The 26,775-nt window shown below is 43.0% G+C and overlaps 1 protein-coding gene across 2 annotated transcripts; it reads right to left on the bottom strand.

Moving 5' to 3' along the window:
• Window positions 1-323: 323 nt before the first annotated feature.
• LOC120528282 (zinc finger protein 501-like) lies at window positions 324-14,269 on the bottom strand. Of its 2 annotated transcripts, XM_039752417.1 has the most exons (5): window positions 14,038-14,269; window positions 11,843-11,981; window positions 11,561-11,676; window positions 3,660-4,157; window positions 324-2,622 (listed from the first exon to the last, which is right to left on the bottom strand). In XM_039752417.1, the coding sequence occupies exons 4-5, from the start codon at window positions 3,952-3,954 to the stop codon at window positions 1,478-1,480; spliced, it is 1,440 nt and encodes a 479-aa protein (XP_039608351.1). In that variant the 5' UTR covers window positions 3,955-4,157; window positions 11,561-11,676; window positions 11,843-11,981; window positions 14,038-14,269; the 3' UTR covers window positions 324-1,477. The 2 variants fall into 2 exon arrangements, with proteins under 2 accessions (XP_039608351.1, XP_039608350.1); XM_039752416.1 differs by lacking the exon at window positions 11,561-11,676.
• Between the last annotated feature and the right edge of the window lie 12,506 nt (window positions 14,270-26,775).

Here is a 26,775-nt window from a genome sequence, read left to right as displayed (position 1 = left end):
CCTCATTTTCATAATTTTGCTACCCTTTTGAACAAGCTATGCCGCCTAGTCTTTACTAGAATGTTGCATGTTGCATTAGTGCATTATACTTTTACATGAATTCATGATAGAACTTTGTGGCCGCAATGTGCAAAGGTATGTTTGGAGAAGAAAGGGCAGGTTTTCACACAAGCGTTTTCCACAGCATTTGCTGTTTGTTTAACACTGGCACCCCATTGAGTTGTGTTATGTCATAAACGTCTTCCTCTTCATTCTGCATGAAAACATGAAATTCTAAATGTTTACAGAGCACACGGAGTATCATATTAAATAAAAAAGGGGGATTAGCAAATGAAACAAAACTTTGGAGAAGAAAGGGCAAGTTTCCACAGCAGCTTTGATCAGCTCACGTCCACAACACATTTTCATGATGCCGTCTGCTGTGGTGGAATTAGAGCACCAACAGGCCATGGAATTACTTGTGTATAGCGAGTTAAATTACCAACAAGAATCACCTTCTAATTACGAAAACTGATTGGAGTTTGAGGCCTCCAACTTAGCAGGTCATCTGCTGGCTCACTTCACATCTCATTTTAATTTGGCTGCCATTTCAGGAAAATAAGAAGCAATTCAGGGAAGTGTTCATTAACAAAGGCAATTTAAACAAAGAGAAAAGAAGTCAATTAACAGCAGAAACTGGTTACCGATTAAGAAAGCGGCAGCTACTGCAGCCCTTCAGGATTGGATTTGGACACTCCTGCCATAGAAGAAGCGTGGGGAGACCTGAAGATGGCAGTTAATGGACACTCCCCAACTAATCTAAAGAAGCTTGAGAGAGGAGCGGTCATCTAGAACGTGATCAACTGGTCAAATTCAGGGGTGCAAAAACTTTGTACGGAGTAAACAAGATGATTATCTAAGGGGCTTCTACAAAGAACAGAATTAGGGGCCTGAATACTTACAAGAATGCGATCTCTTGATTTTTCATTTTTAACTACTTTGCAACCTTTTCTAAAAATCATGTTTTAACTTTGGCATTATAGGTCAGTGAGTGTAGACTGATAGGCAACAATGGCATATTTATCCATTTAAAATAAAATCTACAACACACAAAAGCATGCTGAAAGTAAAGAGGTCTAATTACTTCCATTCCCTACTGTAAGCAGGTTCTCCTGAGCTTTGGGAAACAATGAAGTCCACCATTTGTAGGAACTCATCAAGACATCATTATTTATGAGATTTCGTGTTAACTCCTTCCCGCCATCTTTTCCTTTTAACTTATTCCTTACAGCTTACTCTCATTTGCCTATTAAGACTCTGGCTGTGTGAGAATCACTTCCCACATTCGGAATAACTAAGAGAATTCTTATCAAAATCAATTATTTTATGGCAACAAAGTTCACTGCTGCATGAGACTCGCTTTCCACACTCAGTACAACAGTAAGCTTTTTCCGCCGTTGTGAATTTCTGAATGATCATAACGACTATTAAGGGAAAATCATCTTGCAGTGTGACTTTTTATGTGATTTTTAAGACTGTTGCTATTGGAGAATTGTTTGCCACATTCAGGGCAGGAAAACGGCTTTTCACCTGTGTGGATTTTTAAGTGGCTCTGAAGTTTGTAGTTAAGAGGGAATCGTTTACCACACACAGAACAGCAAAATGGCTTTTCTCCAGTATGGATTCTTTTGTGCTGCCAAAGGGCGCTACTGTCAGTGAATCTTTTTCCACATTCAACACAGCCGTAGGGTTTCTCTCCTGTGTGGATTCTTGCATGTCTTTGGAAACTGCAGTTATAGAGAAACCTTTTACCACATTCAGAACAGCAGTATGGCTTCTCTCCACTGTGAATTCGTGTGTGCTGTAAAAGACTGCTGACTTTGGAGAATTGCTTGCCACATTCAGAGCAGCAATACGGCTTTTCACCCGTATGAATTCTTTCATGGCCGTGAAGAGTGCTAATGTTAGTGAAACGTTTGCCACATTCGGTACAGCAATACGGTTTCTCTCCTGTGTGAACTCTTATGTGGTTCTGAAGACTGCAATTATGGAGAAATCTTTTGCCACACTCGGAACAGCAATATGGCTTCTCTCCTGTATGAATTCGTTTGTGCTGTCGAAGACTACTTTTGGTGGAGAACTGTTTGCCACAATCTGAACAGCAAAACGGTTTCTCTCCTGTGTGAATTCTTGCATGGTTCTGAAGAGTGTTGATGGCAGTGAATCTTTTGCCACACTCAGGACAGCAATAGGGTTTCTCTCCAGTGTGGGTTCTCATGTGTCTTTGGAGGCTGCTACTGAAAAAGAATTGCTTTCCACATTCAGAACAGCAACACGGCTTCGGTTTTGCATGAACTGACCTACAATCCTCGCTGTCCGATTTCTTTTTGGAAGTTTCTTTGCACTCTCGGCCCACACGCGCAGCTTCTTGATCTGCATCACGCTCTTGTTGATCAGGGTTGATGGCTTCTGCCTGTGTTAGCTTGACAACAGAAAGGGAACTGCACTGCAAAGTGGATGGGGTCAAATTCGTTGATCCTCTTGTTGATTTCTTCGTCTTTTCCTTGTCCTGCTTCTGTTGCAGCCTCCGCTGACAAGAAGTCTGAACACATGAAGATGGAGATGTGCCTGTCGCCTGTAAGTCTGCAATAACACAAACACATTTAGTTACGCCTTTTGAAGTAGATTGGTTGTGAAAAAATAAAATAGGTGACACAGTTGTTGGTTTTGCCGCTTCACATCTCAATTGTATTAACAATAATAATACATTTTATTTAATAGGCCTGGTCTGACACTGTGTGTAAATGCCGTTTGCACATTCTCCTGCTTGTCTGTTCAATTTCCAACATTCTTTTTTCTCTCCTATCCCAAAGATGTGCCTGCCGTGTTTCTCACCATCTGTTGCGACTGTGCATGTCAGTGCGCCCAGCAGTGGACTGGCATCTGTACTCAGGTCAAGGTCTGTCCTACTTCAAAAGCTAACTGAGGCCCCAGGTTAAGAAAACAGATGGATGAAACGAGGCCGTTTAGCCAAACTCAAGTTCAGGCCCCTCCTTGTCCCGTTGTCGTTACTGCCCCTCACTCTGTTATTTTCATTGCTCTTACTGAGCGTCTCTTTCACGGTTTTGCTATCCTTTTGATCAAGCTATGCTTCGTAATCTTTACTAGAATACTTTGGTATGTCACGAGTATTGTACTATAGTTCTACATGCAGCCGGAGTCATTTAGCTTTCCAAACACATTATGCCAGTACTCATTTATCAAGTAAAACACTGTAAGCACAGTTCTGTGAGTTCGACCACATTATGACCGACTTCAAAGTTTCAGGAATCCACCTTCAGCGTGTATGTCTGTCTGTGTGGGAGGACGTGATGCTGTGGACCCAATAACCAAAAGTGAATCACCCAATCCAAACGAAACGTGCCACCACAGACTTTACTGCACAGTCATCTTTGACCAAGATGTGATATTTCTAATTAATAAATATAACAAAACTAGCCTGCGATATCACACTGCTTACAAATCACAGTTGTATGCAGGAAATACAGCTAACCAAGCATCTGGGGTCTCTGTTCAAATGTACCCAATGCCCAGTCTCATTTACACCTGCTCAAAATGTCACCACAAAACACCCTTTGATCGTGTTTCACCTTCTTTTACGTCTTAACCACATTACTTACTCATTCCTACGCTCCCAGATGACTCCTGCCCTTCTGCGTCCCACCCGTTTCCTTCGGGGATGTTCTCCTCAAACTCCGGCAACTCAAGTTTCACTTGCACGGGATGCCAGCGGGTACAAAGCTCCGTTTTAACATCCACAGTCTCCCCCTCAGGCTCCTCCGCTTTAAAATCTGAAATCTGTCTTTCGTAATCTTCCACCTTCGCAGACAAATATTCTGGTGCCTCCCACTCACAGTCCTCTTGTTTAATGTGGGCCAGTCCTTCATGCACGCCATTCTCTTTGGCTGAGGCCATGCTCCGTGTAAAACTCTTCTCTCACTCTCTCGCCCCAAGTGCCTGCGATTCCTTTTTCACGCTGGCAGTCCAGACCTGGAGAACATCAGTGTGGCGTAGAGGGAGAGGCTTTGGACTTCAGACCCCAGACCCTGAGGCTGTGGATTCAAATCCCACTGCTGAGAGAGTATTGGTGCATAGGGAATTCACTTTAGTTGTATGTGCTGCAAGTGGGAAAAAAAAATAAAAAATAAAAAAATAATGCAATCATCCATTGATGGTGTAAGTCAGCCTATTAAGAACAAGAGGAACAAGGACAATAAGAAGGAGAAGAAGAAGAAGAAGAAGCAGAAGAAGAAGAAGGAGGAGGAAGAGAACAAGAAGGAGAAGAGAACAAGAAGGAGGAGAAAGAGAACAAGAAGGAGGAAGAGAACAAGAAGGAGAATAAGGATTAGGAGGAGAAAAAGAATAATAAAAAGGAGGAGAAGAAGGAGAACAAGAAAGAGAAGGACAAGAACAAGCAGAAGGAGGAGGAGGAGAACAAGAAGAATGAGAAGGACAAGAAGTAGAAGAACAAGGACAATAAGAAGGAGAAGAACAGCAACAAGGAGGAGGAGAAAGAAGAAGAACGAGAACAAGAAGAACGAGAATGAGTACAAGAACATGAAAGACAAGAAGGACAAGAACGAGGAGGAGGAGAACAGGAAGAATGAGAAGGACAAGAAAAAGGAGAAGAACAAGGACAATAACCAGGAGAAGGAGGAGGAGAACGACAACAAGGAGGAGGAGGAAGAAGAGAAGATGAGAACAAGAGGAATGAGTACAAGAACATAAAGAAGGACAAGAAGAAGAACAAGAAGAAGGACAAGAACGAGAAGGAGGAGAACAAGAAGAACAATAAAAAGGAGGTGGAGAAGAAGGAGGAGAAGAAGAACAATAAAGAAAAAGGAGGAAGAGGAGAACAAGAAAGAGAAGGACAAGAACAAGCAGAAGGAGAACAAGAAGAATGAGAAGGACAAGAAGAAGGAGAGGAACAAGGACAATAAGGAGGAGAAGAAGAACAGCAACAAGGAGGAGGAGGAGGAAGAGAAGAAGAAGAACGAGAAGAAGTTGTGAGCGACGGATACGTTTTTGTGGGATGCCAGATAGAAAAGCATCGCAGTAATCTATATGTGAGGTGACTCAGGCATTGTGCACTGTGCTGCGTAAGAACAGGACAAAATCTACAAAGGTGTCGGAGATGGAAGAAGGAAGTCTGTCTTTCTGTTTGCTTTTCACAAAAGAACTACTTAACGGATTTAGATCGGGGTTTTTTTTTTTTTTAACTAGCATTTGCTTGAACATTCCGGTTGATTTTGCGACCGTTCTCGTCACACTAAATATCAGAGTTCACTTGCGTTCCCGATTTATTTGTGTGAATCCAAGAGGGACGGGTTGGGGCCCTCCTCACTCTCGCACCAGCTTCTGGGTGTATGTTACACGCGAATGAGAAAACCACTTTACGGATTTAGGTTTTTCTTTTCTAGAATTTGCTTGAAAATTCCGGTTGATTTTTTTCTCTCATTGCGCTAAGTATCACAGTCCGCTGGCAGGAGCGATTTATTTGCGCTAATCTGAGACAGAGACTGTGGGCTGAGGGGAGAGAGGAGTGTGACTCAGGGTTAGGGAGCCGAGTGTGGTCCTCCTCGCTGTCCTGGTTCACTTTTACACAGGCTGAGCAAACGGGGGGGGCAGCTACTTATTTATATGGGAAGAAGAAGAGAGGGTACTGTCTAGAGTGACGTCCAGGCTCTGAACCTGGGAAGAGATGTTTGTGTTAATGTTATTAATTAAAATGGAAGGACGGTTAACCTTTGCGAGTGTGGATTTAGAACCAAGGAGGAGGACGCCTCAGTTTTATTGCTATTGAATTGGAGGAAATTATGAGTCATCCATGACTTTATGTCTTGAAGAAACATGCCATAAGAGTATCTGGAGGGGAAAACACAAGTGGATTGAGTGGACAGATAAAGCCGCATGTGAAATTCAATACCTTGGTGTCGAGAGATATTAAAGACGCAAAGGAGAAAAAGAAGCGGCTCCAAAACAGAACCCTGCGGGACTCCCCGAGTAACGACTGCACTCTCAAGATTTAAAGCCCCTTGATTTGAACAAATTGCGTCCTATCAGCGAGGTCGGAAGAAAACCACTCGGAGGACGAGGAAACACAGGCTCCAACACTAGAAGTACCTGATGAGATGTGGTATCAAATGTGGAGTTGAGGTCACAAGGTACAAGAATTGATAAGAGTCCCATGTTAGCTACATTTGCGGAACTGACCAGAGCAGTTTCTGTGCTGCGTTTAGGATGAGAACCAGATTGAGAAAAAAAAAAAGTGTTCAGAAAGGATGTTTTTTTAAAAGACAGGACTGAAGTTGGGACACAACGATCTACTGGAGAACTTTAGATATGAATGGAACATTGGAAATTGGCCGATACATCTTAAGGATATTAAGGTCTAAGCTATCTTTGATAACTCCCCCAAAAGAAGTAGTCTGGGGTGAGGTCTGGTGGTCTCGTCGACCTGTTCGAGAAACTCGCACACTTTCACAGCAGAGTGTAGAGGAGCTCCATCTTATTTAAATGAAGAAGGCTTCATTATCATGCCGTCTGTGTAACTGTGGTAAAGCAGTGCCCCTCCGCATGTTAAGATACGGGTCATGTGTAACAAAGAAATGATACAAATTAATGAAGAAATAATACAAGAATTAAGTCTGCATTTCATGTACTCACAACTGTAAACCTACTTTTGCCCACCCTGGGTTTACTGCGTATAGCAGATGGACAGGCATCTTATCTGAGATGAGCAACACCACCTTACCTGGCCAAGAGGTCGTAATGGATGGACTGCATAAGTGGAGGTGCAGTCTAACCAGGTTGGCACTAGGTTCCTATTCCAATAGGGGCGGTCATATAATGGATGCACTGGGGGACAGTTTATCCAGCCAGGGTGAAAGGTGGCAGTGCCCCTTCTGGTATGACCCCAGCTTGGTCACCCATAGGATTCCGTGGGACCTGTAGTTTGGGACGGGCACTGCCTACTTTAAGGGAGCTTCTTCATGACGTGGCGTTTCTGCCATGCTATGTTGTGACATTGGAAGTATCCGCCGGGTCCACCATAACAGATGCCATCTTGTCTCGCTTAAATGAGTTGGGAGGAAGACGACACTCGGTGTGAAGGCGGAAGGAGACAGGGATTATATGGTGTGGACTGAACTAAAAGCCTGTCAAGGAATGGTCTTCTATATAAATGTCTACACATGGAAGTGTGTGTGTGTGTGTGTGTGTCTGTCCGGCCCGGAAGAGCGAGGGTACGGCATGAAGTTCAAAGAAATCGTCTCTGTTACCAAAGTGAAACCGCCAAGAAAGAGAAACTCGCTTAGCTGCTGATACACAAGCGAGGTGAGCACGTCGGCAAAACGAAACCTCCAAGGAGAGAGAAGCTCGCTTAGCCACTAATACACAACTGATGAGTTTGATTGATCGATTGAAGTGCGAGAATCCATGGCTTCTAGGAGCCCGGGCTTACACAGCTAGTTAAACAATAAAATAACTTTTGTTTTAACTTGCTGTTTCGCAGTAAGGAGACCAGGGTTCCTCGTCCCGGTGTGTGGAGTTTGCATGTTCTCCCAGTGTGTCCATGTGGGTTTCCTCCGACAGTTCAAAGACATGCATTTTAGGTGGCTTGGTGATACTCAACTGTGTGTGTGTTTATGCGTTTGCCCTTTAATGGCCTGGTGCTTTGTCCAGAGTTTGTTCCTGCCATGCACCCTATGCTAGCTGGGATAGACTCCAGCATATACATATATACATATACATATATATATATACACATATATACATATACACATATATATATACACTAGCAAAATACCCGCGCTTTGCCGCGGCGAAGTACTGCCTTAAAATTTTTATTAAGAAGAAAATTTGACCTTTTTAAACTGAGGGAAAATCTACCAATAATTATTTGTTAAGGATCTCTTTGTATACCACATTGTGAGTTGTAATATGACCAAGCTGTGCGCTGAGCTTACTCTTGAGCATGTAACGTACAGTCGGCCATGTGAACAGTAATCTTGTCTCAAATCTCACAGCTTGGATTGCTGCTGTCATAATCGGTTTGAGTTTCATGGTTTGTTTAACTTACGACAGTATTTGTAGGACTTGTGTTGAAGTGACATTCGGCATCTGTCAGGCGTTGTAAGTATACAACCTGTTTAATCAATAACTTCACACCCAGCTTTTGAGAGTTGAAACATTCATAAACATCAAAGTGTCCACTACTGAAATCGTCACCTGTGAATCTAAGATGTTTAAGAGGCATTGGCGGTTGTCGAAAGGTGTAAAATATTTGGCCATTTCGGTACACTTGAAAGCGACAACCGAAGAATTCAGCGGCAGCCATCAACTCACATGCAGATCCATAGATGAAGGTCATAAGCATTTCACTCTTCTAGTGCTCCTGTGTAGTCTAATTATCTCCTGTACGTCATCAGTCCACACCTTGAAACTGTCCCAGTCATTCAATACATAAGACACAATGGATATCAAGAGTGAGCCTGATATGGCCGTGCAATATGTAACAAAGACAATGGAAAAGGTAGGTGGCATCTCCGGGCATGGAAACCACTCGGTAAGTGACAGTTCTTTGATCGATGGTGATCATCTCGATAGACATGTTAATGGGGTACGGTTGGAATGATAAAGGAAATGGGTATCTGAACAATGTAAAGTAAGTCTAAAATACCTACACAATAACTATAATCGTAATAAATGAACAATAAAACAGCGGAGAAGCCGTGGATTAAATAAAAAGGCTGTAGTTATCAGCAGGGAGACGTGAATCCCGTGGCGAAGCAAGGAAGGGAATGTAGAGACCGGAGCGACGGATGGCCTTATGGACTTATATATGTACGTAAGTAGGATTCAGTTAGCGTTGGGAACCCGCGTACCAAATTTCTTGAAGATGGGCCCAAAAGTAACAAAGACTGTTGAAAAGTTCAATATGGAGGCCGACAGTGGCATCATACCACCGAAATAAGTACGTACATCGGTCTTGGTTACAACAGGGAAGCTACCTACCAAATTTCGTGAAGATGGGGCCATAAATAAGGAAGTTCAACATGGCGAACGTTATCGACCGTTACGTGTAGAATTTCGAAATGAAACCTGCTTAACTTTTGTAAGTAAGCAGTAAGGAATGAGCCTGTCAAATGTCAGCCTTCTACCGACACGGGAAGTTGGAGAATTAGTGGTGAGTGAGTGATGAGTCAGTGAGTCAGTCAGTGAGGGCTTTGCCTTTTATTAGTATAGATATCTCTCATTGTCGGGCAACCGGTGTGCCAGGCGCCGCGAAAACTTTTGTAAAATATTTTAAATTGCTAGTGTTTTTGAACCTTTGGTTGATTAAAAACACGTTTAAAAAAATATTTTATGTTGGAAAAACAGATAACGGAACACTTACGGAAATGAAGTCTAAGAAACGCGAGACTTCAAATGATCGACAAGGAAATGCGCGTCCGTCTTTCGAAAATTGATCCTCGCATCAATCTCATATGTGCTGAAAAACAATCTCAACGTGCACATGAATTAAATTTAAGATTTACCCTTTGGTTCCTTTATTAATAAAATGTCTTTCAAACTTGTAAAATGAACCGTTTTTATTGGCGATTGTCCATAGATTGTGTCGTCACGACTTTATTTATGGGCAGTCCCTCTGGTGCGCTGTATATCTGTATATATCTCTCTCGATCGATCGATCAATAGATAGATGGATATATTCAAGGCATTCGTAGTCTGAATCACAATCTGATCGTGTGGTTGGTTACCTACCAGAAAACGCCTGTGGTTGGTCAGCAAGTCGGCTAACATCCGCCACGGTGCCCTCTTTCAGTTGCGAGGAGCAGATCATAGAATGGTTGAATTGTTTTACTGTCAAATAATACAAAGAGTACGCGACACGTATTTCGCCCTAATTCTGGGTTCATCGGGCGTACACACTCACTGCACCCCCTCTCGGGAATCGAACCTCGGGCGTCAGCGGATGTTTGCCGACTTGCTGACCAACCACAAGCGTTACCTGGTAGGTAACCACCCATACAATCAGATTGTGGTCGAATGCCACGAATGTAATTACACCGAACTACATGCTGTCAAATAAACGAACCACACGCCGCGGCTTCACCTCTGATGCGGACGTCCGAGGTTCGATTCCCGAGAGGGGCGTGCAGTGAGAGTGTACACCTGATTATGGCGAAACACGTGTCGCGTACTCTTTGCATTACTTGACAATAAAACTATTCAACCATCTATCTATATCTATATGTATATATATATCCTTAACTCCGCTTAGCTAGCGTACGGGAGAACTTCTTCACGGATTTAGATCAGGTTTTTTTCTGGAATTTGCTTGAACATTCCGGTTGATTTTGCAACTTCTCTCATTGCACTAAGAATTACATTTCACTTGTAAGAGTGATATGTTTGCGCTAATCCCGAGATAAAGGACACTGGCAGAGAGGAAGAGTGACATCAGGAGTAGAGAGGTGGGCGGAGTGGTGGCTCCGAGGCTAGGGATCTGAACTGGCAATCGGAAGGTTGCCGGTTCGAATCCCATTAATGCACAAAGGGACTCTGCTCTGTTGGGCACTTCAGCAAGGCCCTTAACTCTTTCAGGGCGGATGTCGACTTTTGTCAATAGGGAGGGGTTGAGAGCAGCAAGCAACTGCAAATGGTGACAAACCCCACCGTCATGTTTTAGTTTGACTCTCTTTGCTAGAAGGAAAGTGAGCTTTGTTGGTTTGACTGAGATTCCCTGTGCTTGCGGGAGCAGTGAAGAGCAAACAACGACAAACGTGGCATCGACATCCGGCAAGAGATTGAAGCAAACTATTCCAAGGACGACGTTTTGTATATTATCACTGAATTGGACTCTGACCTGTCGCAAGTGATCTGGAGATTGAGATTGAAAACGAAATCATTCGCTTATCGACCTGCAGCTAATCGTAGTGCCAAACACGTTTGTGCAGATGAAGACCACCAGTCATAATGACATGAGGTACAAACCAGATTGTATCGTGCTGTGACCACACCTGCTGCTGATCCTGCCTCACGTTCCTGCCGGCCGTCATGCCGCCCCTGTAAGCGTCCCAGCAATTGATACTTTAGGTTGATTTATGTGCGAGACCCTTGCTTTGGGTGCTTTTCAGAAAACCTGTGTTTTTTTTGGAAAAAATATTCCGCCCTCAAAGAGTTAAGCTGCAATTGCTGAGCACTTTGAGTAGCGAGAAAAGCGCTATAGAAATGCAAAGTATTATTATTATTACGTGGGTGAAGCAGTGGGGCACGGCTAGTATTGTATACGTCAGCGTGTCTGGGCAGGGAGGGCCAGTTGCTTTTGGTTCGACTCTTTGCAGTTCCTTCCGTGCTATTAGTTTTATAACAGTAGTTGTATTCCTGCACTTGGACCCCAAAAAGGTCATGTGAAAAGGACAATTTCCCCTTTGGGGTTTAACAAAGGCGATCAAAACCGACTAATCAGGCAGCTTCCGAGTCAAAAATCAGCTAAGTTTGATATGCGTAATCAGACCAGAAGAGCAGCACGGCTCTGCGCCGAACACTCCGGAAACTGAAGTCGGATCTCCCACAATTCCCGAGGCTGTTGTGGACACCAGACGCACCTCTCCTACCATCATTTAGAGGTTTCTGTTGATGAAAAAAAAAATGTAACAGTGCTTTTCTAGGGGTAAACATAGCGCGGAGGAGGCTACAAGGTGAGGGACCACGTAGAAAGGATGAAGGTGGGCAGCTGGCTCTACCAGCCAGTCTACTGTATTACCCGTGTCCTATTGTTTAAATGTGGTGATCCTACCTGGCACTCTGCGGAACTCCTCTTTGGTACCGGTTCTTCCTTTCTGTCTCACGAAGTCACCCCGTGCAACGTTTCAAAGTTAGGCACACCTTTGTCGTGGCTTTGCTGAGACATCTCCAGTGTTATGTTACGAAGAATCCTGACAAAAAAAAAAAAAAGATGTAAGGCTTGGAGGTAAAATGGTAAAATTCATGCAAACGCTTCCTTCTCTGGGAATAGTTTGGCACAGGAGTCGAGCTTCTACACTCTTACAAATAAAAGGTGCCAGAGGGGGAACCAGACCATTCTACAGGAAGGCTCCAAAAAGAACTGTCTATTTATTTAGACCCATAACAGGCTCCATACAGTAAATATTCATGGATAAACGCTAATTGATTTGTGAGGCCAATTGTTCCCGATTGTAAAATGACTCTCGCTGCGTTTGATAGCACCGGCTAAATTCAGACTTTCTAAATCTGTAAGGTGGTCTACCGTACAGTACATTCAAGATTTTGAGTTTTTCCCAGATAATAGGAAGCTCTCCAAAGCAGAAAGAACCAACTTCATATGTTTATATATATATATATATATATATATAAAAAAAAAACTCTTCCCAAAATGAAATGGCACTTCGTCAAAAAACAGTTATAAGAAGAACCACATAATCCAATAAAAAACATAAAGTGCCATTAAAGAACCAGGAATTTGCTCTTTTTTTGGTAATTTGGTTTCAGAGCATTGCTAACCAAACTGGATTGGGTGAAAACCTTTTATTTTGGAGGAGGCTCATTCCAGAAAGCAGGATAAGCAAATTATCCGCAACTACGGTCTCGCAGATCGAGATGGGTCCAGCTGCAGATCTGTGCAGCTCCGCAATTCAGTAGCTCTGCTGGACAGCCAATTGGATTGGAAGTTTTTGTGACCGGATTTACTTCGATAGATATGAAAGGCACTATATGATAGATAGATAGATAAATGAAAGGCACTATATAAGATAGATAGATAATGAAAGGTACTATATGATAGATAGATAGATAGATAGATAGATAGATAGATAGATAGATAGATAGATAGATATAGATAGATAGATAATGAAAGGCACTATATGATAGATAGATAGATAAATGAAAGGCACTATATAAGATAGATAGATAATGAAAGGCGCTATATGATAGATAGATAGATAGATAGATAGATAGATAGATAGATAGATAGATAGATAGATAGATAGATAGATAGATAGATAGATAGATAGATAGATAGATAGATAGATAGATGTGAAAGGCACAATATAATAGATAGATAGATAGATAGATAGATAGATAGATATAGATAGATAGATAATGAAAGGCACTATATGATAGATAGATAGATAGATAGATAGATAGATAGATAGATAAATGAAAGGCACTATATAAGATAGATAGATAATGAAAGGCACTATATGATAGATAGATAGATAGATCGATAGATAGATAGATAGATAAATGAAAGGCACTTTATAAGATAGATAGATAATCTTTACTTGTGCCCAGGGGGAAATTTAGCAATTTTCACGTTAATCCTGCTTTCTGGAAGGGCCCCCCAGATTCTCCTTTTCTGTTTAAAACAAATGATAACACGAAATGCCCGCGCAGTGGCAGAATTAGGTATGGGCTACATTGGCAGATGCCCAGGGCGGCAACTTGCAGAAGGCGTCACGGAGAGCCCGAACAAAAAAAAAAAAAAAAAGTACTGTACACAGAGGGGCTCCATTTATGTAACTAAATGTGAGGGGCGCGCACTCCAAACACCGCGGGGACACCACCAACCCCTCTCAGTTCTCTTAAACCTGTTAATTAATACTGTCGGTGAGCCGTTTATGTTGCGGAAGGTGCACTCAAATGGGACACCCGGGTCGTCTAAGTCTAACAACACACTGGCCGCTATTGACATCGAAGGGCGCCATCGAACATTCTACGCCATTACCGTGGGCTTCAACAGGCTCTGGGTCCGCGTTACGTCTCAACTCCAAGACTTCTAGTAGCTTTGTTTTCTCTGAATGTTCCGAGTCGGAGCCAAGAGTTCGTAAGGTGCCCACTTTGAATTTTGCGACTCGGGGACTCGATCGCCCGTCTGTCCGACAACAATGACCAATGAAAGCGTGGATTGCCTAACCGGCGCCCCGCTCCCTTCTCATGTCCCACCCGGTATTCCCGTCCTTGCCCGTGACTTACAGGCACTCGTCCTTGTCGTCCTCCTTTCTCTTTTCTCCTCGCTTTTATCCTGGAAGAATGTCTCCAAGTTCGGCAGGCGGAAGTAAAACCAGGCATCAACTCGCGACACGAAACTAAGACATTATGTGTTATTCTACGTAAGTGTTACCAAGTGACTATTTTGAAATCGTCGTCTTCTTCTCGCTTTTTCAAAAGCAGAAAGCGCAGACAGTCGGTGTGGACGCGCGCCTTGAATAACAGGCGGAAGTAAAGCGAGTCTTCGACGCTTTAGGAAAGTTTTACAAATCGGGTAAAGACTGCCATCTACTGTACGGAGTGAGAATTGCTGTTCAACGCTTCGCTTTTTCTTTTTACGATTAAAGGTTAAGTTCTTTGTTTTTCAATCGAAGTTATTTCTTCACTATCGTGGACTATGTTACTTTGCCACATAAAAATGGTGTTACAAAGTACAGTTCTTTTTTATTTTTTAAATTCCTTGTCAGTTTACGATGGGACTGTTGTCCAGAGTGTTGCCACTTGTGAGTCTCCGTATCTCTTACTGATATTTCAACCAGAATGAAGGACCACCATTTATAGCTCAACTAGGCAAAGATGCAGCTTCTTGTTATCCCAGCCAATCAGTCTGTTCAGCTCTCCATGTCTATACGGCTTGTTCCATTGTCACAAATATAATCATGGGATGATGACTGAGGAGCAGATTTCTTTCACTAGCCACATTTCAACTGTCTCTTGTTCCTGTAGGTTCACTTCTGTATAACATTTGCACAATCGGACCTTATCTGACTGAGTGAGAAGCACAAAATTTGGCCAGGCTTTGGTTTTTGTCACGTCTGGATTGCTGCAACTTAATAGTAGAGACCAGCAGACCCCCGTGAACCTGTGTTAAGATATAGCGGTTTGGATAATGGCAGACTGACTGACACCAGCATGAGAGATCAGGCAACTGCAGATGGTCCAAAATGTATTTAAGCAGTCGAGACAAACGCATGGCACTCCTCTCTTCAGAAGATACATTGTCTCTCTGTAGCCTCATGCATTCTCATCCAGCATCATTACCTCTGGTCACAAATATGTGTTTAGTTGAAAGCAGCAAACTCCCACAGGGACACTCTAAAATATTGTGGAAAACAGACTCTTTTAAGTCAGCAGGTAACTGATGTTAAATACTATTTGAAACTGGAAAAATTTAATTTGCACTTAGAAGATCTGTGTAGAACTTGTTCAGAACCTAACAGGATCTGATCAAGAACATTTTAGAATAAGCTTATGAATTCAGGAAGCAGATTCTGTCCCCTCTTTTACTCCATTTATCTTTATTCATTTATTAATTTATCTATTTACTTATCTGTATTAGCTTAAAGGTTTACTCTGCTTGACTTGCTCTCTTTCTTATTTTTGTAAAGATTGATCTATCTGTATGGAATGTTGTGTGATTTCAATTAAATCAATTATATATATATATATATATATATATATATATATATATATATTGTGGAAGGTGACCCGGACACAGACAGGCGGACAACGGTTTCTCACCCAACACACCCATTTTATTTACAATATTATATACAGTCACATGCACTCCCCAGTGCCTCTTGCACCGATTCCCCAATGTCCAGGCCTCAAAGACTTTATGCCTCTCTCTCTCCTGGCCACCTCCCGTCCTCTCTCCAGCTCCATCTCTCTGCCACCCGACTTCCGCCATCGACTGAAGGGAGGCGGCCTCTTATATGGGAACTCGGATGGGCTCCAGCTGCTTCCTGGCACTCCCTCTTGGACACACCCCTGTGTGACGGAAGTGCCGGTTGTGCACCCGGAAGCCGTCCGGGTGTCTCCTGTCTTCTTCTCCCCAGCACTTCCTGGTGTGGTGGAAGTGCTGGGCTCCAGGGTTCCTCAGGCACCAGGGCGCCGCCTGGCAGTGGCCACGGGTCCCTACAGGGCTGGGCTTCCAAGCCCTTTACCCGAGGCCCCCCACATAACCTGGACGGACGCCCCTTCACGGTCTTGAGGAGGCACAAGCCCTCCTCTGGTCCTACTGGGTGTCCCGGCCATGGACCACACGGGATATTCCGGCATCGGGGCACCGCCTGGCGGTGGCCACAGGTCCCTACAGGGCTGGGCTTCCAAGCCCTGTTCCCGAGGCCCCCAACATAACCAGGACGGAAGCCCCCTCGTGGTCTGGAGGAGGCACAAGCCGCCCGGCCGGGGACCACAATATATATATATATATATACACTCACCTAAAGGATTATTAGGAACACCTGTTCAATTTCTCATTAATGTAATTATCTAATCAACCAATCACATGGCAGTTGCTTCAATGCATTTAGGGGTGTGGTCCTGGTCAAGACAATCTCCTGAACTCCAAACTGAATGTCAGAATGGCAAAGAAAGGAGATTTAAGCAATTTTGAGCGTGGCATGGTTGTTGGTGCCAGACGGGCCGGTCCGAGTATTTCACAATCTGCTCAGTTACTGGGATTTTCACGCACAACCATTTCTAGGGTTTACAAAGAATGGTGTGAAAAGGGAAAACATCCAGTATGCGGCAGTCCTGTGGGCGAAAATGCCTTGTTGATGCTAGAGGTCAGAGGAGAATGAATGGGCCGACTGATTCAAGCTGATAGAAGAGCAACTTTGACTGAAATAACCACTCGGTACAACCGAGGTATGCAGCAAAGCATTTGTGAAGCCACAACACGCACAACCTTGAGGCGGATGGGCTACAACAGCAGAAGACCCCACCGGGTACCACTCATCTCCACTACAAATAGGAAAAAGAGGCTACAATTTGCACAAGCTCACCAAAATTGGACAGTTGAAGACTGGAAAAATGTGGCCTGGTCTGATGAGTCTCGATTTCTGTTGAGACATTCAAATGGTCGAGTCAGAATTTGGCGTAAACAGAATGAGAACTTGGATCCATCATGCCTTGTTACCACTGTGCAGGCTGGTGGTGGTGGTGTAATGGTGTGGGGGATGTTTTCTTGGCACACTTTAGGCCCTTAGTGCCAATTGGGCATCGTTTAAATGCCACGGGCTACCTGAGCATTGTTTCTGACCATGTCCATCCCTTCATGACCACCATGTACCCATCCTCTGATGGCTACTTCCAGCAGGATAATACACCATGTCACAAAGCTCGAATCATTTCAAATTGGTTTCTTGAACATGACAATGAGTTCACTGTACTAAAATGGCCCCCACAGTCACCAGATCTCAACCCAATAGAGCATTTTTGGGATGTGGTGGAACGGGAGCTTCGTGCCTTGGATGTGCATCCCACAAATCTCCATCAACTGCAAGATGTTATCCTATCAATATGGGCCAACATTTCTAAAGAATGCTTTCAGCACCTTGTTGAATCAATGCCACTTAGAATTAAGGCAGTTCTGAAGGCGAAAGGGGGTCAAACACCGTATTAGTATGGTGTTCCTAATAATCCTTTAGGTGAGTGTGTATATATATATATATATATATATATATATATATATATATATATATATATATATATATATATATATATATATATATATATATATATATATATATATATATATAATATAACTACCTGTGCTACCATTCTAAGAGTGGTGGAAATTTAAGTAATGAACATAGACCTAAGTGTTGCCGTGTGTAGTGCACCGTGCAATTCATATGTCTCTGTTATATGCCATTTGGTATGGGTTTTATAAAAGTGATAATAATGTTTGTGATATGCCATCTGTTGGAAATACAAATGCAATGCATTTTATTATTACAAATATTTCTAATATGCCACCTACTGAAATGAGAAATTCAGTGCATATGTCTCTGTTATATGCCTTTTGGTATGGGATTTGTAAAAGCCATGACAGTCACAGTAACTGGATCGATACACAGACACTTTTATTAAGGTGGAGAAGTTTCTTTTCCACAATTTATATACTAGCTGTGTTTCCTTTCTAAAATACTGTGAAATCTCACTAATCAATGTCGAACTCAAAATTAACAAATGCAGTGCAACCATCTACAATATTTTGCAATGTGTCTAGTAATAAAATTCCCTGCAATTGTCATTCCAACAGATGGTGCATTACAAACATTTGCATTAATAAAAGATGATGTGCCATTTTTTGGAATGACAGACATAGCAAGTGGACCCCCACACACAGATGCTCAGATACTTCTTCTTTATATTTACCTAAGGGCGGAGAGGTGGCTATGAGGCTAAGGATCAGCTCTGGTATCCCAAAGGTTGCTGGTTTCGAATCCCCGTCACTGCCAAAAGAGATCCTAGTCTGCTGGGTCCTTGAGCAAGGCCCTTAACCTTCAATTGCTCCAGGGGCGTTGTACAATGGCTGACCCTGCTCTCTAACCCCAAGGGGTATGCGAAAACTAACAAATTCCTAATACAAGAAATTGTATAAGGAGAAATAAAGAACTATATATATTAACTATATTTATAATATGTGTGCATACAAATGCCACCGCACAGCAACTGTGTTGTTGGCACAGCATCAAAATGAAGCACATGGTTTAACAACATGCAAGTGAAACACCTCAGCAGCAGAGGCCAAAGCTTGAAGTTTTCACTAAAAAGATTGTCTATCTGGATGTATTTTCTCAAGACAAAGATTACCAGGACTCAAATGCCAGTAATATGGCTAAAATATGGTCTCGCCAATATCTTCTTACGAAAGTCAGAGGAGCAGCAAGTCCACGTCCTCTGCACTGGTCATTCTTAGTCAGCTGACACCTCTCCAGGGAGTCTTAAGGTTGCTTTTTGTCCCAAAGACCACACACAGCAGTACATGTTCAGGGTTACTAGAGCCTTTAAAGTTTCTGTGTGCCAGTGCTGCAAGACAGGATTAGGACTCCGTACTTTCGGGCATTTCAAAGCCACCGTAGTTGGATTTTGAGTCGGAAAACATGTTTGAAAAAGGAACACGGTTCCACAATCTGGAAGAACAACGACAGAAGGAATACATTTTGCACTAAATAAACTCTATAAAATTAGATTCACCAAAGGGCTGTGTGACAATTGCCGTTAAAGAATATCAGAATCAGTTGATCGAAGCAAATATAACATAGGGTGACGGGATTCGTGTCTGTGGGAAGGAACTTGGGTTATTATTATCATTGGAGATCGGAGGTATGCCAGCAGGACTAAATACGTCATCTTTATTTATTTATTTTCTCATGGGGCCACTAGTCATGGACAGTATTGTTCTTCTTTTAGTTGCCATTGTGTTTTACTTTCAACATTGGGACAAATTTGTTGATTATTCTTCATATTTCATCTGCTGAAATTTCTGGAAGTGTTTTTAGTGGGGTCGGGGCTGGATTAACCATTAAGCAGAATTCTTAATTGTTGCTTGTTCGTCATGTGGTGTGTGCGGCAACGCGCTATATATCTGTGCATTCTTATATCGCCCCTAGAGGGCGGTCACCACAGATCTATTCCATTACCGGATTTACCATGGACCATACGGTGCAAAACTGCAAATGGTGCAGCTGAAGCAGGGTTCATAAAAAGGGGCTCCCACATTATGTGGTAAGGGGGGTTCTGCGGCTAGTTGCCTTTCAAAATAAATAACCGCCGCATTCGCGGATTAAGGAAGGGGCGTGGCCGCGTGGCTGGAGCGGTTCCCGGGCGCGATGCGGCGTGAGCGTTTGCACACTTAAGAACACAAGTCAGGTCCGTAATTGAGACCGGGAGCTGCTAATCGCCACACCTGTGTCACGTCCCAGTGTATAAAAGGAGAGGGGGTGGAATGGGATATGGAACAAAGAAAAAAGAAAGAAAGAAAGAAAGAGAGAAAGAAAGAAAGAGAGAGAGAGAGAGATGGTAAAATGGTTGCTGAAGAAAGTACAGAAAGTTAATCAAAGACTTTGTTAAATGGTGCGACTCAAACCACTTACACCTTAACACCAGCAAGACCAAGGAGCTGGTGGTGGATTTTAGGAGGCCCAGGCCCCTCATGGACCCTGTGATCATCAGAGGTGACTGTGCAGAGGGTACAGACCTATAAATATCTGGGAGTGCAGCTGGATGACAAATTGGACTGGACTGCCAATACTGATGATCTGTGTAAGAAAGGTCAAAGCAGACTATACTTTCTGAGAAGGTTGGCATCCTTCAACATCTGCAGTAAGATGCTGCAGATGTTCTACCAGACGGTTGTGGTGAGTGCCCTCTTCTACGCGGTGGTGTGCTGGGGTGGCAGCATAAAGATGAAAGACGCCTCACGCCTGGACAAACTTGTTAAGAAGGCAGGCTCTGTTGTAGGATTAAAGCTGGACACTTTAACATCTGTGGCAGAGCGACGGGCATTAAGCAAACTCCTGTCAATCATAAATAATCCACTGCATCCACTGAACAGTGTCATCTCCAGGCAGAGGAGTAGCTTCAGTAAAAGACTTTTGTCATCGTCCTGCTCCACTGACAGACTGAGGAGGTCGTTCCTCCCCCACACTATGCGACTCTTCAATTCCACCCGGGGGAGTAAATGCGAACATTAATTTTATTTTAATTTTTTTTTTCATTTTTATTACTCTTTAATTTAATATTGTTTATTGTATCAGTATACTGCTGCTGGATTATGTGAATTTCCCCCTGGGATTAATAAAGTATCTATCTATCTATCTATCTATTATATAGTGCCTTTCATATCTATCTATCTATCTATCTATCTATCTATCTATCTATCTATCTATCTATCTATCTATCTGAAGATCAGTCTTGGTGAGGACGATTTGGCCACCTAGAGAGGAAAGGTAGCATGAACAGGAGCCCTTTGAAGGAGCATAGGTTGTGGCGCTCTAGGGGCTGTTTCGCTCCGCCACTGAACAATGGCATGAAGTGGGAGAAGCATTGCGGATGATCTCCTCAGGAATCCAAGGTACGACTCCAGGGACGTGAAGGATGACAGGAGGAGTGCCGACCTCGGACTGCCTGGCTTCTCTGTGAGGAGATGGAAAGACAGGGGTCGGGGGATGAAGTTCGTGGCTGCTGAGTATTCGCCGGCTGCGCGAGTTATGGGTGAGCTGGGGAGACCAAGTATGAGGTGGGCTGAGATTATTGGTCACTGAAAAGAACATGACGGAGCCAGTGACTGTTTTTTAACCTCTGCTTTTAAAGGATTTATTCATTCTGATTTTCATTAACACCCCCCGCCGACCAATGGTTTCTATGTATTTTTTGAACACTGCACTATTTGGACACTGTTTTGATTCTTTTTAATAAAAGCACACATTTTTTGCACTGTCTCCATGCTTAATGTTTGCTTTGTCCCCTTCAGTCAGCTCATTTGGTCATAACTATCAACGGTGTTGGCTTTGAGAGGCTCTCAAATGTTACGAGAGAACATGGTTGAGGACCCACAATGCCGCACGTTAAATGAGAAAAAATAACATATAGATGGGGCTCCAAAATCTTTCAAGTGCCTAGGAGGTCTTCATCCAGCCTTATGTGGGACTCTGGGATTGGTAGGGGTCCGTGTGGACGTGTTGGTGATTATTGTGAAGTGTGAGTCTTGTCTTGTTCACTGTGATATTCGTTGTCCGGAGTTACTGTGGTTTTGTGCGATGTGGTCTTTGTGTGGCCTCATTGTGATACGAGGGGTGTTGAGAAATTCATCTACCTGAATATGAAAGAAGTAGTAAGCCTGTTTGAAACGAGTCTGGGATGCTGTGACGTGTCTCAAGGTTACTCCTGCACAGTGCGAGTCTGACAGCCCAAGAGACAGGAGGTCAGGAGAGTCCTCGTGTGAATCAAGTAAGAGAATGCTGGATTTGGAGCAACGTTCAGTGATAACATTTCTCACAAAATAAGGGGAAAAGCCAAAGGAGATGATCCCTGAGTGCATGACTGCAGTTTATGGTGAGTCGGCCCCATCATCCTACAAAGTCAAATTTTGGAGCAAGCGGTTTAAGTGGGGCATAGAGTCCAATGAAGATGGCCTATGGAAGCAACTGCCACAGCAAATGTGCAAGAGAGTCGAGGATTTAATTTTGTCATGCAGGCACGTTGAGATTTCCCAAATAGATGAATAAACTGGCATCTAGTCAGATACAGTTTGGAAAATTCTTGACAAGTGGGGCATGTCAAAGGTCTGTGTAAGATGGCTTCCAAGAATACTGACACCATGGAGATGCTCTGTGAAAACCAAGTGAATATATATATATTTTTTTTTTTAATCATTTGGTGACTGGAGATAAGACTCAGGTCAATTACAAAGACCATGAGTCCAAAATGGAGTCGATGCAATGGAATGACAAGTCTTTCCATCAACCCAAAAACGTTCAAGAGAGGCCAATCTGCAGACCAAGTCACGGCAACTGTCTACTGAGAGATTTGAAGGACTTTAGCTTCTGGAGTTCTTGCCACACAAGTTGACCCTAACTGGTTATGGAGAGCTACGTCAATGCAATGATCGCTTTGTGGGAGTCAATCAAGGAGAAAAGATGAGGAAAACTCACAGCAGGCATGCTGCTTCTTCACGACAAGGAGTCACTTCATGTGTCCCATCAATCCCAGGCTGCCATCCAAGAAGATGGGCTCCAGCAGCTGAACCATCCATCCTACGACTCTGACCTGGTGCCCTTGGATTGTAGCGGGGCCACATAGATAGCACCCAGTCACATCTCATCACAACACCCCGTTTAAACTAATATGTGTCTGTTTAAATGTGGTCCCCGTAATGGGAAACGGGGAAGGAGGTTGCACATCAGTACCAGAGCTTTTCCAGTTCTATCCAGCTCATCACTATTTAAACAATCAGGAGGGAAAGAGGAAAGAAGAAAGGAGAAAGATGGAGACTTCATTACCGACAGCAGACCATCATTGTCTGCCATTATTCACATTGAGCCTTGTTCCCAGTTTGCTTCTCATTCCGCCGGATTCACGACAGCTCAATCATCACCAGAAACCCCGGGGTTGGACAATATCCACTATACACCAAGGAAGCATGGTGAGATTGTTCCATTTTTATTTGGGAGATTGAAACGCAACCTTTTTCTTTTTTTGATCAGTCATCCGTATTCAGGACAGTGATTTACCCGGACTCGATTTCACGTTCATTTACATTTCAGTATTCATCCATTGTTGTTATTTGTGTTTTGTGTTTGTTATACATTGCAGTGGCAAGGGAGGTTTTGTTATTGTATGTGTGGTGTTTCCACTTTACTGCTTTGGTGGAGGGATATACATATACAGAGATATTCTACGTTGGGGATTTGTATTATTGTTTTTGTCACTGTGTTTTATTTAATATATTTATACACTAATTTTACATATCTTCTTTTGTTTGCTTGTGTTTAACCATCGATTGAGGGCAAAATGATTATTTTTCAGAGGTGCGGCTTGGTATAAGTAGGTTCAGCTCAGTAATAATTTTATCCAGGCCACAGGTCCTGGTAGTGTGGCCGCCAGCTGGGTAAGGGGTCGGGCCGTTACAAGATCATGTCCTATTTTCCGAGTTTTGAAGAAATTTCTCAGTGGATGGCATTTTTCAAGTGAGGAAAACAACAAGGCAGCTATGACTTCCTAGTTTGACGGTCAAATGGAAGATAAAGTTAAAGTCATTGCAAGAAAAGCTCTCCGGGGCCTCTATTGAAAAATAGAAAACACAATTTTTTTGGGAACTCTTTTTTTTTTTTTTTTTCCTACTTACAGTGGTGTGACAAACTATTTGCCCCCTTCCTGATTTCTTATTCTTTTGCATGTTTGTCACACAAAATGTTTCTGATCATCAAAACATTTAACCATTAGTCAAATATAACACAAGTAAACACAAAATGCAGTTTTGAAATGATGGTTTTTATTATTTAGGGAGAAAAAAAATCCAAACCTACATGGCCCTGTGTGAAAAAGTAATTGCCCCCTGAACCTAATAACTGGTTGGGCCACCCTTAGCAGCAATAACTGCAATCAAGCGTTTGCGATAACTTGCAATGAGTCTTTTACAGCGCTCTGGAGGAATTTTGGCCCACTCATCTTTGCAGAATTGTTGTAATTCAGCTTTATTTGAGGGTTTTCTAGCATGAACAGCCTTTTTAAGGTCATGCCATAGCATCTCAATTGGATTCAGGTCAGGACTTTGACTAGGCCACACCAAAGTCTTCATTTTGTTTTTCTTCAGCCATTCAGAGGTGGATTTGCTGGTGTGTTTTGGGTCATTGTCCTGTTGCAGCACCCAAGATCGCTTCAGCTTGAGTTGACGGACAGATGGCCGGACATTCTCCTTCAGGATTTTTTGGTAGACAGTAGAATTCATGGTTCCATCTATCACAGCAAGCCTTCCAGGTCCTGAAGCAGCAAAACAACCCCAGACCATAACACTACCACCACCATATTTTACTGTTGGTATGATGTTCTTTTTCTGAAATGCTGTGTTCCTTTTACGCCAGATGTAACGGGACATTTGCCTTCCAGAAAGTTCAACTTTTGTCTCATCAGTCCACAAGGTATTTTCCCAAAAGTCTTGGCAATCATTGAGATGTTTCTTAGCAAAATTGAGACGAGCCCTAATGTTCTTTTTGCTTAACAGTGGTTTGCGTCTTGGAAATCTGCCATGCAGGCCGTTTTTGCAGGCCAGTCTCTTTCTTATGGTGGAGTCGTGAACACTGACCTTAATTGAGGCAAGTGAGGCCTGCAGTTCTTTAGACGTTGTCCTGGGGTCTTTTGTGACCTCTCGGATGAGTCGTCTCTGCGCTCTTGGGGTAATTTTGGTCGGCCGGCCACTCCTGGGAAGGTTCACCACTGTTCCATGTTTTTGCCATTTGTGGATAATGGCTCTCACTGTGGTTCGCTGGAGTCCCAAAGCTTTAGAAATGGCTTTATAACCTTTACCAGACTGATAGATCTCAATGACTTCTGTTCTCATTTGTTCCTGAATTTCTTTGGATCTTGGCATGATGTCTAGCTTTTGAGGTGCTTTTGGTCGACTTCTCTGTGTCAGGCAGCTCCTATTGAAGTGATTTCTTGATTGAAACAGGTGTGGCAGTAATCAGGCCTGGGGGTGGAGCTACGGAAATTGAATTCAGGTGTGATACACCACAGGTAGGTGATTTTTGAACAAGGGGGCAATTACTTTTTCACACAGGGCCATGTAGGTTTGGATTTTTTTTTCTCCCTAAATAATAAAACCATCATTTAAAAACTGCATTTTGTGTTTAATTGTGTTATATTTGACTAATGGTTAAATGTGTTTGATGATCAGAAACATTTTGTGTGACAAACATGCAAAAGAAAAAGAAATCAGGAAGGGGGCAAATAGTTTTTCACTCAACTGTAGGTAGATAAAGTATTGAAGTGTTGGGTTTGTTAGGCATGATTGTGGATTTGTCCTTCAGGTTTATGAACATTATCTATATTTGGGGGGATTCAATAAATTTAGTGTGGGTTTCTGCAATTTCCAAAGCTGGATGGCATGTTCTTGAGGGGTGACTTTTTCTGTTCATTGTGTGGAAGCGCTGGGGAAGAAACTGATTGCCGAATGTATTGATTGTGAATTCTTGTGCGTGTTTGATTGTGAATATTAGATGGGTCAGTTATTAGTGAAGCCACGCCCCTTTACAGTGCAACCTCATGACATTTGAATTCTATTGTGATGAGCACTGAGATAGACTGAGACCCACTTACACCGAATGACAGTTAACCCCGATAACTGGCACATTTTAGTTAACAATGAATTGTTTTACAGCCATCACTTTCAGAAAATTGCCATCCCACTGTTAAGGGCATGGAAAATGACAGTTACCTAAACTAGCTAGGGCTGTTCCACTCCTCCAATGCCCCCAAGTCGTCTTCCAGACTCTCTCTCTCTCTCTCTCTCTCTCTCTCTCTCTAAATACCACCCACCCCCTCCAATCCCCCTGCTTTACTATCCAATTCCTGGGAAAGTCTCTGCCTGCCTGCCTTCCCAGGCTTGTGAATGTGGAGGTCAGCAAGCCCGTGTGACAAGGTGGGTGCAGAACTGATTGATTAACCCAGCGTTTCTCAACCTTTAAGTATTTGTGACCCAAGTTTTCATAAGTTTTATTTGCGCCCCCCTAACTTTTTTTTTTTTTTTTTAAGGAGCCCACGAACACCAATTTGTTCTTTTTTTAATTAATGAAATATCTTAGATGCATATTTTATTACACCTACTTAACTTTTATCGACATTTATCTAACTCTATATTTATTTTTCTAGCATCAGAATGTAGTTTAAGTTCATTTGTTTTGGTTTCAATTGATGTATTTTTCATGTTTTCTTTTTTTTGGGTGGCATGGTGGCGCAATGGTAGCGCTGCTACTTCACAGTTAGGAGACCTGGGTTTGCTTCCCGGGTTCTCCCCGTGTCTGCGTGGGTTTCCTCCCACAGTCCAAAGACATGCAGGTTAGGTGGATTGGCGATTTTAAATTGGTCCTAGTGTGTGCTTGGTGTGTTTGAGTGTGTCCTGCAGTTGGTTGGCACCCTGTCCATGATTGGTTCCTGCCTTGTGCCCTGTGTTGGCTGGGATTGGCTCCAGCAGACCCTGTGACCCTGTGTTCGGATTCAGCGGGTTGGAAAATGGATGGATGTTTTCTTTTTTTCATATCTTCGTGCCCCCCTTTTTGTTACTACGTGCCCCCCTAGGGGGACCGCCCTACAGATTGAGAACTACTGGATTAACCCATACAGCGCTGGTCCCTTTCAGATGAGCTCATGTGTATTCATTTTCTTTCATGAATGTTGTTTTGATTTCAGCACAGCTTTTACTTTAGTCATAAC

The sequence above is a fragment of the Polypterus senegalus genome, chromosome 4 (genome assembly GCF_016835505.1).
Source record: "Polypterus senegalus isolate Bchr_013 chromosome 4, ASM1683550v1, whole genome shotgun sequence".
Classification (NCBI taxonomy): Eukaryota; Metazoa; Chordata; class Cladistia; order Polypteriformes; family Polypteridae; genus Polypterus; species Polypterus senegalus.
Note: the sequence above shows the minus strand (reverse complement) of the source record. Positions and strands in the feature narration are given on the sequence as shown.

Coding starts and splice junctions, on each gene's coding strand:
- LOC120528282 (XM_039752417.1), bottom strand. CDS start 3,954: ATGGCCTCAGCCAAAGAGAATGGCGTGCATGAAGGACTGGCCCACATT. Junction 2,623..3,659: donor ATCTGGGAGCGTAGGAATGA/GTAAGTAATGTG, acceptor GTGTTATTGCAG/ACTTACAGGCGACAGGCACA.